A 17,325-nucleotide genomic window follows, 5' to 3' on the forward strand; every position below is an offset into this window, starting at 1 on the left:
ACCACCACTTAGATAAAATAATCATCTCTTAGTTATTGCATGAAACCAAGTTATTGATCCTATTTGATGGACATCATTAATCACGCCCCACGGCAGAATCAGGCAGATCTCATAAATGATACAGTTGGGTCAACAGTTAATGTAAAAAGACCAAAACATTAACCATTATATGTATTGTAATAAACATTCTATCTGATTGTGAAATACTTGCTATCATAGTGTAAAATACTTGTCTTATTATAGCCCGAAGGTATGCACTATTTGAAAGCTCTAGTAGGGTGTCGTGGCCGAGTGGATAAGAGCACCGAACTCAAGCTCTGGTGTTTCTGTTAAGTGTGGGTTTTGAGTCCCGGCCATGACTTGTGTCCTTGAGCAGCTGTTGATTTCACCAAACTCTTCCTAACTTAGGATTAATCTTAGGACTTAGGAAGTTCCGTATCCGAAGACGTAGGACACATCGAACCCATTCTAAGTTAGGACGAGTTGCTCGTCCCAACTCGAGATAGGATTAATCCTAGCGCTTCGTGAAATCGGCTGCAGGACACTTAACTACAATTGCTTCTCACCACCCAGGGGTTAATGGGTAACTGTGAGGGCAGAAATGGTCTTTGTAATTGATTTAGCCGAGTAGCACGTTATAATTGTCACACAGGCTGTATACTCCCCAGGGAGCTGAGATGGTTTGAGGAATGATTTAAGGCCCAGTGACCAGGGTAATAATGTTGGAAGCGCTTTGAGAAGCCCTTTGGTGTGAAAAGCCCTATTAAAACTGGTTATGGTTATTTTTGTCTACTGAACAAGCAAAATAACCCAGTTATGAGTTTTGGGCAGGAAATGATTGGTTTCGACATGGGGCGTCACATGTGATAGTACTTTCCTATGGGTAGGATGCAACTGTAGGGTGGTTTTGTGAGGCACAAGTATGGATACTGGTGGGCCGTACTGACTGTATTTAACAACATTTTGTGTTTAAGACAATTATCATTATACAAAAATAGTTTATCATGATCTGAATGAAATAATTAAATGACAAAATTGTTTAAGTATCAAATTATAATTCTGTCGTTTTGTATAAATATTTTGAAATAATGTTGTTAGATTTTTTAACTGGCAGTTTTAATTTTGCGTTTCGTCCCTGACGATTGAGAACAAAAGATTCAACCTCTGGTGTTTCGGATCAGCAGGGTTTGAGTTGGAATCCGATTCAGGGCAGTTAGTGTGGAATAGTAGGGGTTATAACCCTGATATCTCTGGTTCAAATACATGTAGCGAACACTCTTTACTAGTTTCCTCACGTTTTCAATGACTCATGAGTCATCATTGGTTTCATTACCAGAAATATATAAAAAATAATTATGATAATCTGGCAGCAGTCCGACCATGGTCCGACGAGGGACGCATCGCGCTTGTGGAATTACTCTAAGGAATGCTACAAAAATATCTTGAAAATGAGGATGCACAACACATTGTTACAATGTAAGAATTGTAGCCAATGTTTCTGTGAGTGTTTTGTCTTAGCTGCAGTTTATTTTTTAAAGCCTTTTAACGTTCGTAATGCTGGCCCAAAATCCGGACAATGGTTTTACTTTTTTTTTAGGGTGCACATTCAGTGTGCATACTTTTAGTAAGAATCACATGATTTTGCTTGATTTTGCTTGATTCCTCTTTCTCATTCCTCAAGGTTGGCAGGTTTGCATCCCAGGTAGCCTCAGTACACAACACTTACTTTAATCACTCGATGTTATTAAACAAGAACTGAGCCGTCTCTGGTCGTCTTATGACCCTGGGCACCTTGAACTGGTTGACCGAGACGCTCCTCGTCTTCAGCGAGAACCTCTTGAGACGTTTGAAGCAGCCTCGCCTCACCACGTGAACCTTGGCACAAGAGATGCTCCCTTTCTCACGGAAGGAATTGTAGATGAAGGAATGCTCTCGTAGATTCTTATCCAGCTGGAAATGTTGGAGAAGTGGGGAGCAATTTTATACTTGGCCCAATTTCATAGAGCTGCTTAAGGCACTGGACACGATAGGTAACTACACAAATAAAAGTATATAGTAGAATAAAAACTTACTTGGTAATGAGCAACGGAGAGCTGTTAATAGTATTAAATATTGTAGGAAACGACTTCCTCTGAAGTAACGTAGTTTTCAAGAAAAGTAGTTTCTCACAAAAAATATTTGAATCTGTCTGAAGCCTTTCTCGGGCATCTGACACACCTACAATATACTTCTCACCCTAACTCTAGGTATTCTAAGAAAAGGCACAGCCCCAAACTCTTAAAACAATCCACTTTAAAAATCCACTTTAGGGTACTCATTTCTAGGTGGAGAGAAGCAATTCTTATCAAGTGTAAAGTGTCTTGCTCACAGACACAAGTGTCATGTCTCACCAGGATAGATTTCAAACCATCATTTAGAACTTTCAGGACGTTAGTCTACCACCCTATACCTCTCAGCAAAGACGCCCCAGTTATAGGACTTTGAGAGATCAATGTTAAATTCTAGGAGCAATCTTGAGTGTTTAATCATACCTGTAGTTTTTGCTCTTCGGTCAATTGAACAGGAGCCTTAGGGTCAATGTCCTTTGTAAGTTCCAGGAAAACCACGTAGTGCGGGAACAAATCATCAACTGTAAAATAAACACAAAATCAAATGGGTTCAAAAAAACCACAAACAAGAAAAAGGCATGTGAACAATATTGGTAATAGCCCATATGCACAAGCGACATCTTAATTATTATTATTATTATTATTATTATTATTATTATTAAGCATTTAGGTACGCTATTCACGGTAAAACCATATCACAGCGTTTACAAAGAGCAATAAATAAACAGTATACAAACAAACAATGATAGAAAAAAAGAAAAGAAATCAATTAGGAAAGAGGTAGGTTTTGAGAATCTTCTCAAACACATTCACTGTTTCAAAAGATTTAATATAGGAGGGAAGTTCATTCCACTCTTTAGCTGCTGAAACAGTGAATGTTCGATCTCCCGCCTTACTGTGAGTCATGGGAAAAGTAAGGCGAAATGGATCTGCATTGGAGCGAAGATTTGTACGCAAAGGTCGATACAACTCAAGACATTCATTAAAATACACTGGTGCCTGATTGTGAAAGAATTTGTAAACGAATAAAAGAATCTTAAATACAATCCTCTGTTTAATTGGTAACCAATGAAGCGATCTTAGAAGAGGCATGGCATCATGACGGCGATCTAACCTAAAGATAACACGAACAGCCCAGTTTTGCAAACTTTGAAGTCTCTTAATATGCACCTGTGGGACTTCTGTAAGCAACCCGTTACAATAGTCTAACCGGAAAAGAACATGGCTGCGAATCACATGATGACATGCCTCTTCAGATACATACTTCTGTATCTGTGACACATTTTTAAACTGAAATCGAACAGACTTGCAAAGGTGGTTTATTTGGTAAGACATAGACATATTACAATCAAAATATACACCAAGGTTCTTGACTGATGTTGATGGTACAATCTGAGTGGTTCCAAATGTAAAAATGACATTGTTCATGTTGCGCAAGTTGTGTTTAGAGCCAATTACCAAAAAGTCTGTCTTTTGCTCATTAAGTTTAAGTTTGTTCTTTCCCATCCAACTACTTATATCCATAACACACGCTGAAAGGGTTTGCAATGCTGTATCTAGGCTATTTGGTAGCTTAGGATCAAATGAAAAATACAACTTAATAAAAAAAATCGATAAACAGTTAAAAAATTAATCAAGCTTACAAGATAGACGCTATGATGTAGTTTGCATGTAACTAAGACAGGTTTTTATAGTTGTGTACAAAAAGTGTTACAAAGTGAATAAAACAATACTACATGATGTAATACAACATTATGCACACGTACGCTGCATGCAGATTGTCAAAGAAAAAGCTGACACGACATGTACATCGCCTCGAACCAATCATAACACAGGTATGGAAAGCTTACGCCACAGCATGTTTATTCAATGAAATCATTGTATCCAATGAAATCATTGTATCCAATGAAATCATTGTATCCAATGAAATCATTGTATCCAATGAAATCATTGGGCCATTTCCCCTAAGACCAGTGCCTGTCTTTATCCTTGCACATAAAGACAGGGACCAGTCTATAAAAGAGATAGACTGTTTTACCTTTGTCTTGGTTTTCCAGCAGAGGGCTTTCAGCGCATGAGTAATCAACGAGTGATACACCTTTGAATCCATCCACTGTGTCCGTTAGAGCTTTGTACAAGATGTCCTCAGAAGTCTTCTCTCCTCTCACATTTAGATATTGACCTTTCCTGTATGATCATCAAGATAAAAGAACTTGCACTTAAAGAGATGTTAAGCCTATGTGTGTCAGCTGATGTGTGCTAAGCACTGCAAACTCCTTAGACTTAGGACTAAAGCCCGGTTCATACTTCCTGCGAATGCGAATGTGAAGCGAATGTTGACGTCACAAAAATCGCAACGAATATTTGCAGCAGTTCAGCTCCGTTCAACTCACTTGCGAATATCGCTGCGAAAGGATAGTTGTGACATCAAATTCATGTCAAATTCACTTCGCATTCGCATTCGCAGGAAGTATGAACCGGGCTTTAGACTGTAATTTCCTTCGGCTTGTGCACTTGTGGACAAGCCGATAAAGGTTTGTCACCATGATAGCATTCCAACTCTGTCCGCAATTCTCGCGACACTGGCGATGGTCTCGCAAGACTACTGGCCTCCTGCAAGATTTCCTGCTCTCACGAATATGGTCACCTTATAACGAGTAGCATTTGTGATAGCGGCCTGGAAAAAGACTCTGCTACGATGGGCATGTCAGTCCACTAACTATTTTTTTGCAATTACAATTTTGCTGATTTTTCCTTGTGCACAAAAAAACCTAGAAATCAGATTTTAAAGAAGACTACGTGTATAACTATTAAAGTAAAGCTTACCTGTACATAAGTTCAATAACCGGACATTGATTGTAGAAGTCGACGACCTTGACGACATCACCAAAGCGGAATCTGTACAGTCCTCCAGCATTGGTAATAACCAACTCATAGACAGAGTCTCTCTTCACCTGATCTATGAACAGGGTATCGGGTTGATCCTCAAAGCTACACAGGGGGGAGAAAGGAGAGGAATGAAATTGCCCTTGTATGGTGAGAGTATAATCAGGCAAGGTTGCGGAAGGTAGCACTATGTTTAAAACAAAATTGAGTAGTGTTTGATTCTGAACACACGGACTCTTTTCAGAGCAAACAAACATTTCTTTCGAGTAGTGGTTCTCAAAACACTGGTTCTTTTCAGAACCAACACTACTCAAAAGAGTACACATAGTGCTACCGCAAACCTCAACTGAATGAAATTGCTGCTGTCATTCAAAAGGGAACATCAACGTTTTTTTCTGGATAACTGATTTGAGGATCCCTCCAAAGTTATTGTCAATTTCTGAGAAGAAACAATTTCACTTTTTCCGTTATTTTGTTTGTGGTACTAATAAAAAATTAAACTCAGTGTTTTACATTCTTCTGTGATAGAGGTTGAATTTGCATATTAAAGGGTCTATGTACTTTTTGTAGGACAAAAACACAATGTCCACAGATTTACATTAAACTTACACAGTTTGAAGATAATGACAAAAATTATTTTAATCATTTACAAACATATTTTCATGACATTGTTTTACTCATTTCTCAAAAACTACAGCACCTCAGTAAGTAATATTTGAAGGGAAGCTTTCCATTATCATTATCTTCAAACCATGTAAGTTAAATGTAAATCTATGGACATTTTGAAAAGGTAATAATAATAATAATAATGAGAACTTATAAAGCGCACAAATCCAACAAAGTGCTCATGGCGCTAAAATACAAAGAATAATATTTACATGTACAATAACCAAAATTGAAACGTAAGCCTAAGCTAAGAAGAAATCCAGAACATGTTGAAGAGAAATACAATACAAATGCAATATCAAAGAAAACATCGAAGGGTAGAAATCAAACCATTTTCTTAAATACTTGGTTAAAAAGATGTGTCTTAAGGTTTTTCTTAAATTGTGTTAAAGAAACAGATGATTTTACTAGTGCTGGCAATTTGTTCCATAGGCGTGGGGCAGCATGTGAGAAAGATCGGTCTCCCCATGAATGGATATGGGCTCAATAAGGAGACTAGAATTGTAAGACCGGAGTTTGCGAGGAGGATTGTATGGTTTGAGTAGATCATCAATATATGCAAGGGCATTGTTGGTGAGTGATTTATACACAAAAGCAGAAGTTTATACTTAACTCTACTGCTTACGGGTAACCAGTGTAATTCTTTCAAAACCGGAGTTATATGACAGGACTTTTTATTTAAGGTGATAACTTGAGCAGCATAGTTCTGAATACGCTGAAGTCGTTCAATTTTAGTATTAGGAAGACCATATAGAAGTGAGTTACACATGTCAAGTCTGGAAACGACGACGGAGTGGACTATTTGCTCAGTTGCTTTTTGTGTTAAATATTTCCTCACTTTGCCTATATTACGAATGTGAAATGTTGTAGAACGTGCAATACTAGAAATATGTGAATTAAGTGTCATGGAAGAGTCGAAGATCACACCAAGATTACGAGCTTTGGTAACAGCGGTAACTTCGGAGTCACCTATATTAATATGGGGCGGAATAGTAACTTTAGAGAGTTGTTGGCGTGAACCAAGTATCATAAATTCAGTCTTGTTATCATTAAGTTTAAGGAAATTGTCTTGCATCCAAACACGAATTTCACCAACACACGTTTCAATACGACTGATGCTCTCATCACCAAATCCTTTAAAGAGATCAAGAATATAATTTGTTTTCACCCTTACACCGATATGCATTAGCACTGTCTAGTCAGTTTTTTCCTGATTCTGTGAACAAAATCCACATGCAAAACTTACAATTTTGTTCGGTCTGTTTCATGACGATCCTCTAGATCAGCAATTTTGTAATGTTTGCTGGTGAATAAAACAGAATGAAATGAAATTGAAGGATGTCAACTTACATCTTATCTACAGGAATGAATTCAAAGAACATGCTTCTTGGTGCCAGCATGTACCTTCTCTTGTCACTCTTAGGCCACATATTGACACCAATTAAACCTTCTGTTGCAGCGTACAATGCAGAATATGTAGGTACCCCTGATGAGAAAATAATATAAGATACTCATTACACAAATGTTTTAAAGGCAGTAGACACTATTGGTAATTGTGAAAGACTAGCCTTCATGGTTGGTGTATTTTAACATATGCATAAAAAAAAAAAACTATGAAAATTTGAGCTCAATCGGTCCTCGAACTTGCGAGATAATAATGAAAGAAAAAAACACCCTTGTCTCACGAAGTTGTGTGCGTTTAGATGGTTGTTTTCGAGACCTCAAGTTCTAAATCTGAGGTCGTGAAATCAAATTCGTAGAAAATTACTTCTTTCTCAAAAACTATGGCACTCCAGAAGAAGCCGTTTGTCACGATGTTTCATACCATCAACCTCTCCCCATTACTCGTCACCAAGAAAGGTTTCATGCTAATAATTGATTTGAGTAATAACCGATAGTGTCCACTGCCTTTAAAGTAGGATTTGAAACTCTGCATGGTGGAGATACAATCAAGTGATCAGTTTGTGGAGACACCATGCAATACATCTCTTATGAACTGATGGTGGTTCCGAAAAGAACCAATGCAGGCCTTGAAATTTCGCTCTTGAAGGGGTGCAACAACTTTCCTCTGGTAATAAAGGGCACTTCTACGAGTAAAATGAAAGTTGTATTGGAGCTTTGCAGAGGGCACCACAGCAAAGCACATGGCACAAACATGACATTTGCTGTGGGTGCCTGCCAGTAGTTTGACAACTCAACTATTTAAATTAGTACGCTCTGATCATCTTCAGGAGATGATCATTCTCCTGAAGACAATCAGGACAAACTGATCGAGCTGTCGAGTTGTCAAACCACCAGTTCTTCTCGGACTCAAAAGACATTTTACACAAGTCACCACTAACTTCACCAAAAATTGTTTAGGGTCTGTTTTTGAAAAAAAAGATAGTTTAGTGATTTGGGGTTTTCCTCCCATATCTAAAAGTGACATTTCTTCATCATCTTCCCTACACAGGTATCTTCAGACCTTTGGGTTACAGTGCTTGTTTGTTACATGTGAGAGTTCCTTGGTTTCACCAACAAGAAGAAATTCTGCAGTTTTAATTTTTTCCCCCAAACAAACCTTCTGTATAGTGTTCACTCAGTAACTTCCCATACATCTGAAACGGTCCAGAATCGACAGCTGCCAAGATGTTTAAATGAGGCCAAATCCTCTTAGCAATTCCTTTGAAGCCCTTCTTGAACTCTCTCCTCAGCTCCTCCGCTCTGGCTTTGTCCGATTTCATCATCTTATTAAGACTTTGTCGGATCCCATCGTCGATGTCAAGACTGGGGCAGATGTACCCCATCTCGATGTCTCGAACTAAGCTCGGCCATTTACGTTCCAGCTCGACGAAAGCTGTGTGTATGAGAGACGCAAAGTTTGCCTCGATCATTCCCAGATTTCTGTCCATTAAACCGAATAAAAGGTGAACGTAAAGTGCCTCTGGCTCACTCATGATTTCGTAACCGGTGAGGGGGGTGGTGTAGAGTGGGAGAAGACCCTGCGTGGATTTGGGGGAGGAGGAATTCGGACCGACTGGTATGCCGCCAGCCGAGATGCGAGACTTCGGTGTGTAGAAGAACTTAAGGATCTTCTGAAGGTTGTTTGTTTCCGGGTAAGCAGTGTTCATGGCGTTGTATAAAACAGATATACCCTGAGTGAAAAATGCTAAAGATTGCCCTTTGGTCATTGGGATGATGCTGCTCTTTCCGGACGTTCCTGACGTAACACCGAGGATGATGGGCCGGTCTTTGGTGAGAATCCCGCCCTCGCCAGCTGCAATGCGCTCTATGTATGGCTTGAAGTGGTCGTATTTTGTCAAGGGGTGCTTCAAGCGAAAATCCTTTCTGTCCACGACGTCACCAAAATCAAATTCTTTCCCGTAGACCAGATTGGATGCCTCTTTAACTCGAGCTAGGAGAATTTCGTCTTGAACAGCCCGACATTTCTTGGAGTCATCTTCGAGTCGTTTACGCATCCGAGAACCAATGACGGCGATAAGTTTATTAATGACGTACTGTCTGATTAGACTGTTCACAGTGTGGAGAGTAGATTTGCGTTGATGGTAAATGTCATAAGCAACCATGACTGTTGACATCGTTGCCACAACACCAACTCCTAAAAGTATGAAAAAAGGTGACAAATAAACTCAAAACCAAACAACTGTCTCCATTCACTTTATGTGTTAATGCTTGTTTTCTTCTCCTTCTCAGCATGACTAGAAAGCAAATCAGGTGATGCTAGATGTTATGTATAATTTTTTTTAAATGAAACTAGAGGAAAATAGAGACCCTGTTACTTGGTCTACTTACATCTAACATTAGACCTACATTGTTCTTATTCTTTTTAAAGCCATTATACACTTTCGGTAAACAGTAATGCCCAAAGGCCCACACTTCGTGTATCACAACTTATATATAAAATAACAAACCTGTGAAAATTTAGGCTCAATCGGTCATTGGAGTCGTGAAAAATAACGGGAAAACCCACCCTTGTTTCTGCACATTTCGCTGTGTCATGACATGTTTTTAAAATATATCAGTAATTCTCGCTATCGAGAATTGATAATTTTTCTCAAAAAGTAAAGCATTTCAAGGAATAATATTTCAAGAGAAATCTTTCACAATTACCCTCTGTAAACCCTGTAAGTTATTTGTAAATCTGTGAACTTTTTTTTTTCTGTTCCGAAAGTGTATAATGGCTTTAAATAGCCCGCTCAAGGCTTTAAAATACAACAATGTAATCAACCAGAAAAACAATAATTCTGACAATTAAATAGCCTTATATAAGTTACTCCTAGAACTATGAGGTGTGATAGCGGAACGAACCTCATAACTTCTAGGAGTAGCGTCAAGTTAAATAGTTATTACAGGGAAATAGCTGTAAAAATATATTGTAATTCTAAACTACTGCTAGAATTACACAGCAATAAATGTGTCCATGGCCATAGGATGGGATGGTTAGAGATAATTGAGGAAGCCAAACAATTGAATGGTACTACCGGGTGGTAGAGGAAGTTGGTTGCACTGTTTGAAGTCATACTCACCTGTACCTGCCTTCAATGAGTTTCAATCAAGAGTCAAGTATGGGATTCATGGGATTGGAGTAGACCCAGTAACTGGGCCGCTTTACTTCTTTTTTCAAAATTTTTGTAATTATCGATTGTACTAGTACGATATTTAGGGCATCGGTTGATATATGGCATCATTATTTTGTTCCCAATTCAAAGAAAAAGGCATAAAATAGCGTGAAAACTGGTAAGAGGAGGATATATTTATTATATTAGATTAGAGGATAACAAGAAACGTTAAAAAAAAGTGAAAAACAGAATATTGCCATTTTATTATTGATTGATATACACCACAATTACCTTTTGCAACAGTTCTGAGCACCGCCATCCTCGAGCCCCTGCTACTTTTGCTGTCAAAACATCTAAACAGACCATAAAACGGGAGGCCGGCCGGTCTGCGGTAAGCCTCTGCTCTCTCAGGCTCTCAGGATTTCAAGTTATGCAACAGGAAATGAATGATGTCACAAAAATGTGTATCACACAAATCGCGCGGCACCAGACTGAAGTTTGAACTTGAAATGATGCTCACTTCAGTCTGGTAACCCAATGCGCTCAATAAAGAGAAACTAAAAGGGATGCATGAAAAAGGACAAGCAACAAGCAACAAGCAAGGGAAACCAACTTCATAAGCGGTGCTAGTCTGCCGCCAAACCCTTTCAAACAATAGACACTGACTGAGGTGAGGTGAGACATTTTATCTCTTGAAGGTATATCATAGCATTATAATGGGCTTATGGCATGTTTTTGTCCGTTACTTGTTTTTTGCTGTTGTCTCTAATTTAATTGTGATAAACGGCAAGCCAAGTGCAATAAATGCAATTCAATCAGTGCAAATGCAATGCACTGCAACAATGCAACTGCGGTGGCACTAAATACCGACACCTCACGACACCTCACGACAACTCACGACAACAATTTTTAAATGCACTTTAACAAAACATTTGAACATAAGTCAACCGTTAAATATATGCACAAGAGTCATATGCATCTAAACCACTTTTAAACTGTTGAAAATGTTGTTCTTTTAACTGTAAAAAATGTGTTGGATAACTTTCCGTATGGCGCCACCACTTTTTCACTCATTTTTACAAAAAGGGATATATCAATCAGGTAAATTAGATACTATATTATTTTATTTCGAATGAAAAAGTGGTGGCGCCATACGGAAACTTTTCCAATGTGTTTTTTACCCCGAATTTAGTAGCAAATGGAAATATACGCCATGTTGTCTTTCGACGTACGTGGACGATTCTATTACACCGCAGGGGGCATGGGTAACTTCTGAGGGCTGAGTTGTATTTTTTTCTTTTTGGTTTTAGCTGCGGTTTAGTAACTAAGCCAACACTCTGGAATTCAATAAAAGTGGAAGATTTAAATATAATATTTTTTAAAACTCTATGGGGACTATGAGAGGCACATAATATATGGTAAATAATCATCTTATTCTTGCATATTGTATCACCCCTGCCGTGTAATGGAATCGTCGAAGTATGTTGAAAGACAACATGGCGGATATTTCCGTTCGTTACTAATTTCGGTGTAAATAAAAAAAAACACTTTTTGTACACTTAAAAATACAATTTTTCAACAGTTTGAAAGAGATTTGGGTGCATATTACTCTTGTGCATATATTTACCGGTTGACTTACGTTCAAATGTTCTGTTGAAGTGCATTTAAAAATTGTTGTCGTGAGTTGTCATGAGGGGTCGTGAGTTGTCGGTATTTAGTGCGACCCATGCAACTGCATTTTAAAAAATGTTTGCCCTGCTGCCCATGTACCTTGCGCACCCAGTGCTTGTGTTAATAATTGGTGGTTTTGAGTGGTACATATGTCATGATATGGGGATGATATAGTGTAGTATTAGTAATGTTACTGTACTTAAGACCTGAATAAAGGTAGGGTCTTTTTATTTTTAGATTGTGATTTTTGTAAATATGTAATGCTGATTTATTGGCAAAATAAATCAAGAAAGATACTGATTAAAACTTAAAAGTCACACCAGAAAGTTTCAGCTGAATTCCACTTTGTGTCTTTTAGTTTGTTGTGATAATCGCAATCCTCCATCCTCTGTGACCGCTGGAACGATTGAAGATTACGATTATTGCAACTAAAGTGTCTACTAAAGTACTAGCTGCGATAAATAACCCTCCATCGACGGCGAAGGCGGAGGCTTCGCCGTCGGCAGGAGAGTTACGTTATCGCAACTAAGTGTCTACGCACATGTTCATGTTCACAATATTTTTTAGTCTCACTTATTACTAAACACAGCTTTCTTGAACAGACACCAACCCTCAGAAATCTAATCAAACGATTCATGCATGATGTTGGAAATGTGTGCAAATGATTGGTGGAAATGTAGATGAATTGTGTCCTTTTGTTCCATTTTGTCAAAAAAGTTCTGACATTTGAGGTGGCGTCTTTTTTTAATCATGTTTTTTTATTGTTATAACCTCAATGTCAAAGTAAAATTATTAAGTCGAAGCTTATGAATTGAATTACAAATCTCTTTTCTTTTTTCACAGATAAGAGAAGCAGACAATTTGTAGATGTGATGTGATGTCAGACTCAAATTATCGAATCCGGAATTTGATTGGTCACTTGCAGGGCACCACTCAAGGTCAGGTAAGGATATAAGGATGTGGTGTGTAACCCTCCTCCCAACGATTACTCCTAGAACTATGAGGTTCAGTCCGCTATCGTCTCACAAAGTTTGCAGAACGAACCTCATAGTTCTATATAATAGATGTTAAATTTGCATCGGGATAAAGAATATTAATTCTTTACCCATACACCGAAAAATAAAATATTCTGAATCCCTGTTGCAAAGTTAACATCTATTACATATCGTTGCGATACCCGCTGCCAAAACATAGGATTCGAACTCACAGTTCTAGGAGTAGGTAGCGATCAATCCTCACTTATTTGTTCCCTCCAAACTTCACGATTGTCCCAACTATAGTTGGGACCAGCCCCGAACTGGGGCCGAGTGTTGTAGTAGTGAGATGGCCAAACCATACCTGGGATCCAGAGATCTCTCACCATGCTGGGGATCAGGATTTATAAGTAGCTGTTTATGAATTGCATTGGATGGTTGCAATGTGGCACACTAGAACTGCAGTGCCAGCACTCAGGAGGTAGCAATGGAAAAACTTTGGTTTATGTATACCATGGACTAAAACGATGGATTCTTATCAATAGGAGACGTTCCAACGCTAGGTGGCAGCAGACTTACCGGATAAATTTCCTTTGTTAACGTAGTTCTGAACATGCGCATAATTCTGAGAACAATGGATTTACCCGGTAGGTCTGCTGCCCTCTATCGTCCCAGAAAGTCTCCCATTTGTCTGGGAGGCACCCGTTAATACACCTCCTGGGTGAAAAGAAGCAGTTTGTAATAGTTAAGCCTCTTGCTCAAGGACTCAAGTGTTATGACCGCGATTCGAACCCCTCCCCAATGACTTAACTACCAGGGCCCAATTTCACAGACGTGATTATCAGCACAAAATTAGCTAATCACAAAACAATTTTGCTTCCCAGAATAAGGTCACCGACCAAAATACCATGCAATGTGTACAATTTGCAAATGGTTTCCTACAAAATTTGGCTCAGTAAGAATAATTTAAGCATTATTGTCTGCTTAAGCAGCTCTATGAAATTTGCAAAACTTGAGTTCAGTGCACGAGACCACTCAGCCATGACACACTAAGTTGTTTTCTTTATTTCGCTAGAGTTTACTGATTTATTTTAATTTGTTTTACACAGACTGTACTTCTTGGGCTTAACGAGACATCATCAACAATGGCAGGTAGTCCTTTAACTACTCATGTACTAGACACAGCGCTAGGCCGACCAGCTCAAAACCTTGCCATCGACGTGTCTTATCAACGTTCAGAATCCCAAGAATTTGATGTCATCGCGAGAGGGTAATGAATGGATTGTCACTGTACCTTTTGACTTATATATTTTATGCATGATATTCTGATATCCGCTTTTTTAATGTACATCTAACTAGTACACAGTGATTTTCAAACTGTTGTTTGTATTATGGACACAAGAATGTGTGTACCTATACCTACATGTAGGCCATGCTTGTGTCTGTATGCATTACCAAAGTTGTACACAATTTACTTAGGCCGATACAATTCTTAAGGCTTAGTCAAGTATGGATTTTTCTGGTTTGTTTGAAGCTCTCTTTAAAAAAAATCATCAATAAACATCAGCTTTTAAAGGCAGTTGACACTATTGGTAATTACTCAAAATAATGATTAGCATAAAACCTTACTTGGTAACGAGTAATGGGGAGAGGTTGATAGTATAAAACATTGTGAGAAACGACTCCCTCTGAAGTAACGTAGTTTTCGAGAATGAAGTAATTTTCCATGAATTTGATTTCAAGACCTCAGGTTTAGAGTTTGAGGTCTCGAAATCAAGCATCTGAAAGCACACAACTCTGCGTGACATGTTTGTTACTTTATGCATATGTTGAGATACACCAAGTGAGAAGACTGGTCTATGACAATTACAAATAACTATTGCTAGTGTCCACTGTCTTTAACTGGAATGACAAAACAGTTGTAATTAAAAACTAATTTACAACTTCTTTCATTTTTATTTTACTTATTTGTTTCTAATCCAGGAAAACCAACAGTGATGGTAGAGCACCCAACTTGTTAACTCAAGCTCAGTTCATTGCTGGAGTCTACAAGATCAAGTTTGATACAGGAAGTTACTTCAAATCAATCCAGACTGTTGGGTTTTATCCATATGTAGAGGTACGTGAAAGCAGGGCATGGTTGCATGGTAGTGTTGAGACTTACTTTTGTCTATTAACCCTAACCCATAAAGTTGAGAAGTCTCCCAATTTTCAAAAAATCTACTATGCGGCAATGGAACATATAGAAAGACCAGGGGTGGATTTCACAAAGAGTTAGGACTAGTCTTATCTGGAGTTAGGACCAGTTACTCGTCCTAACTTGGGACTATCCATGCAATTTGTATATCTCCTAGGAGTAGTCCTAAGGTAGGACTAGTCCTAACTCTTTGTGAAATCGACCCAAGATCTCACAAGAACTTATCTACCTAGCAAGTGGATATTACCATAAAGGAAGGAAGAGAAGGAGTTTGAACGATGGGACTTCAACAGCTGAACCCTCGGTACCGTGGCTGTTAATGACACCTTGTAATCACCCGGCGACGTGGCGTATGTGAGTTTGCCCGTGCGCACTTGGTTCTTCACGCAGCTTTGGCGTCGTATGTCGTATGGATATCTTAAAGAAAAAACTTCTGTTTTGAGACCTGATGAAATTTTCGGACACTTTCGCCCACCAAATCGAAAAACACAATTGAATAGCAACCACCCTCATGTGCTAATACCCAAATTTTGAACCACCGCTAGCGACAGGAAAGTCGCAAAAAAGTAAAAATGATATTTCCATGAAAACACCTCAAATGGTATATAAAGAAGTCAATGCAATCAGTTCTACCATTTGCGCATCCATGAAAGACAAAGAAAACACACTGCGCATGCAAAAACTGTGTGTTTTTGCAATTCTTGTCTCCAATGATTCATCTTTACACGCAGGCAACAGTGCAGTGTGGCAGTACCACTCCTTCTGTACAAAGAGATCTAATCCGGCTCATTAAGCGGCCATTCTGCTGGAGGTCTCCTATCTTTTCCCACTGGTCAGACAGGGGCATTGTCAGGGTTTTCTTTTGTTACTCTGTGGTTAGTCTTGTCGTTCAAACTCCTTCTCTTATAATATTACACATGTTATCCCTGCAAACCAAAATCACCATATACATTGATACCTCACCATGTGAGCCATGCCTCAAATCCCATAGCCCATACCCCATTTAGTGATTTACTTGGACCTACGTCAACTCCCAAACTGTTGGACTCAGATGATGGTGGTATGCATGATCCCATGTAAAGCATAAACGTTTTACTAGTGTAGTCCTCAGTCCAACACCATACAGTTAATACTCAACAACACACTGTTGGACTCTGATAAGGTGGTAGGGCTGATCCCGTGTATAGCATAAATGTTTTACTAGTGCAGTCCTCAATCCAACATCAACCAGTAACTTAACACGGTATGCCTGATCCCATTTTAAGCATTTTTCAGTTTACTAGTGCAGTCCTCAGTCCAACAACACCATTCAGTTACTCAACACCAAAACTGTTGGACTTTGACTATGGTGGTATAAAAAAGCTCAGTTTATTAGTGCAGTTCTCGTTCCAACACCATTCGATAATATTAATTTTATCCCCCTGGTTTATTTTTCTCTTTTTTCGTTCTTTCACAGATTGTGTTTGAGATTCATAACCCAAATCAACATTACCACGTACCGTTACTTCTAAGTCCATATTCCTACAGTACCTACCGAGGTAGCTAATGAGATGCTTTAGATCAGAGCCCAATTTCCTCAAAGCCTGTAAGCACAACAACATTGCTAAGCACAGAAAATCTTGCTTAGCTACAACAGGTTACCAGCAAAAATTTCATAAAGTTTACATTGTTTTCTCTACTCATTGTTTTTGTTTAGCAAAGAAATTTGATAAGGAGATTTTTATTGAGCTGTTAAGCAGAAAATACTGCTTAGCAAATTTCCATTCTAAGCAACAACTTTGTAAAATTAGTGGACTTTTGGCTGGTAACCAGTTTCTGCTAAGCAATATTGTTCGGTGCTTAGCAAGTTTTTGTGCTTACAGGCTTTATGACTTTAGGCCCAGGAGGGTAGCAGAGCCTCTTAGCTTACAGTAAAAACTCCACAAGGAGGCTGTATTTTGCGATGGAGATGATTGAAAAGAATCACCATGGTTCAGTGGTTTAGCCTGCAAGACTTGCAACCACAAGGTTGTGGGTTTGAATCCTACCAAGCTAACCTCTAATTTCACTGAGTAGAAAAAGTGTTTTCATCTAGTTACTTAATAACAATTTTGTATCATAGATGTTAAACCAATGTTTGTATGAGGAAAATTGGCTGTTGCCAGCTTGGTGTTTATATCCCCTTGTGAGAGTTTGCAGATAACCCTTGCAGGAAGATCATCTTAACAAACAAACAGACAAATGAACAATCTTTGAAGAAGTATATGGTGATAATTAACTGTTCA

The 17,325-nt window shown here is 38.6% G+C and overlaps 2 protein-coding genes across 6 annotated transcripts; one reads left to right on the plus strand and one right to left on the minus strand.

The window, feature by feature from the left end:
* Window positions 1–490: 490 nt before the first annotated feature.
* Window positions 491–10,622, minus strand: LOC117293913 (GH3 domain-containing protein-like). Its single transcript, XM_033776397.1, has 7 exons — window positions 10,511–10,622; window positions 8,221–9,258; window positions 7,011–7,146; window positions 4,935–5,099; window positions 4,147–4,295; window positions 2,532–2,629; window positions 491–1,950 (listed from the first exon to the last, which is right to left on the minus strand). Exons 1-7 carry the CDS (start codon window positions 10,536–10,538, stop codon window positions 1,732–1,734), a joined length of 1,833 nt encoding a protein of 610 aa, XP_033632288.1. The 5' UTR covers window positions 10,539–10,622; the 3' UTR covers window positions 491–1,731.
* Window positions 10,623–10,811: 189 nt separating this feature from the next.
* Window positions 10,812–16,692, plus strand: LOC117293202 (5-hydroxyisourate hydrolase-like). Of its 5 annotated transcripts, none has more exons than XM_033775422.1 (5): window positions 10,812–10,894; window positions 12,734–12,833; window positions 13,974–14,134; window positions 14,848–14,983; window positions 16,518–16,692. In XM_033775422.1, the coding sequence occupies exons 2-5, from the start codon at window positions 12,768–12,770 to the stop codon at window positions 16,605–16,607; spliced, it is 453 nt and encodes a 150-aa protein (XP_033631313.1). In that variant the 5' UTR covers window positions 10,812–10,894; window positions 12,734–12,767; the 3' UTR covers window positions 16,608–16,692. The 5 variants fall into 5 exon arrangements, with proteins under 5 accessions (XP_033631313.1, XP_033631314.1, XP_033631315.1 ...); XM_033775423.1 differs by having other exon boundaries at window positions 10,812–10,889; XM_033775424.1 differs by having other exon boundaries at window positions 10,819–10,917.
* Window positions 16,693–17,325: the final 633 nt, after the last annotated feature.

This window comes from Asterias rubens, chromosome 8, assembly GCF_902459465.1.
Source record: "Asterias rubens chromosome 8, eAstRub1.3, whole genome shotgun sequence".
NCBI lineage: Eukaryota > Metazoa > Echinodermata > Asteroidea > Forcipulatida > Asteriidae > Asterias > Asterias rubens.

What these genes read in the sequence shown, in the direction of transcription:
- LOC117293913 (XM_033776397.1), bottom strand. Translation starts at nt 10,538, where the DNA reads ATGGCGGTGCTCAGAACTGTTGCAAAAG. An exon ending in TTCATTCCTGTAGATAAGAT is followed by an intron (nt 5,100 to 7,010) that starts GTAAGTTGACAT and finishes CCCCCTGTGTAG; the next exon opens with CTTTGAGGATCAACCCGATA. An exon ending in GTTATTGAACTTATGTACAG is followed by an intron (nt 4,296 to 4,934) that starts GTAAGCTTTACT and finishes ATGATCATACAG; the next exon opens with GAAAGGTCAATATCTAAATG.
- LOC117293202 (XM_033775422.1), top strand. Translation starts at nt 12,768, where the DNA reads ATGTCAGACTCAAATTATCGAATCCGGAATTTGATTGGTCACTTGCAG. An exon ending in TTTGATGTCATCGCGAGAGG is followed by an intron (nt 14,135 to 14,847) that starts GTAATGAATGGA and finishes TTTCTAATCCAG; the next exon opens with GAAAACCAACAGTGATGGTA. An exon ending in GGTTTTATCCATATGTAGAG is followed by an intron (nt 14,984 to 16,517) that starts GTACGTGAAAGC and finishes GTTCTTTCACAG; the next exon opens with ATTGTGTTTGAGATTCATAA.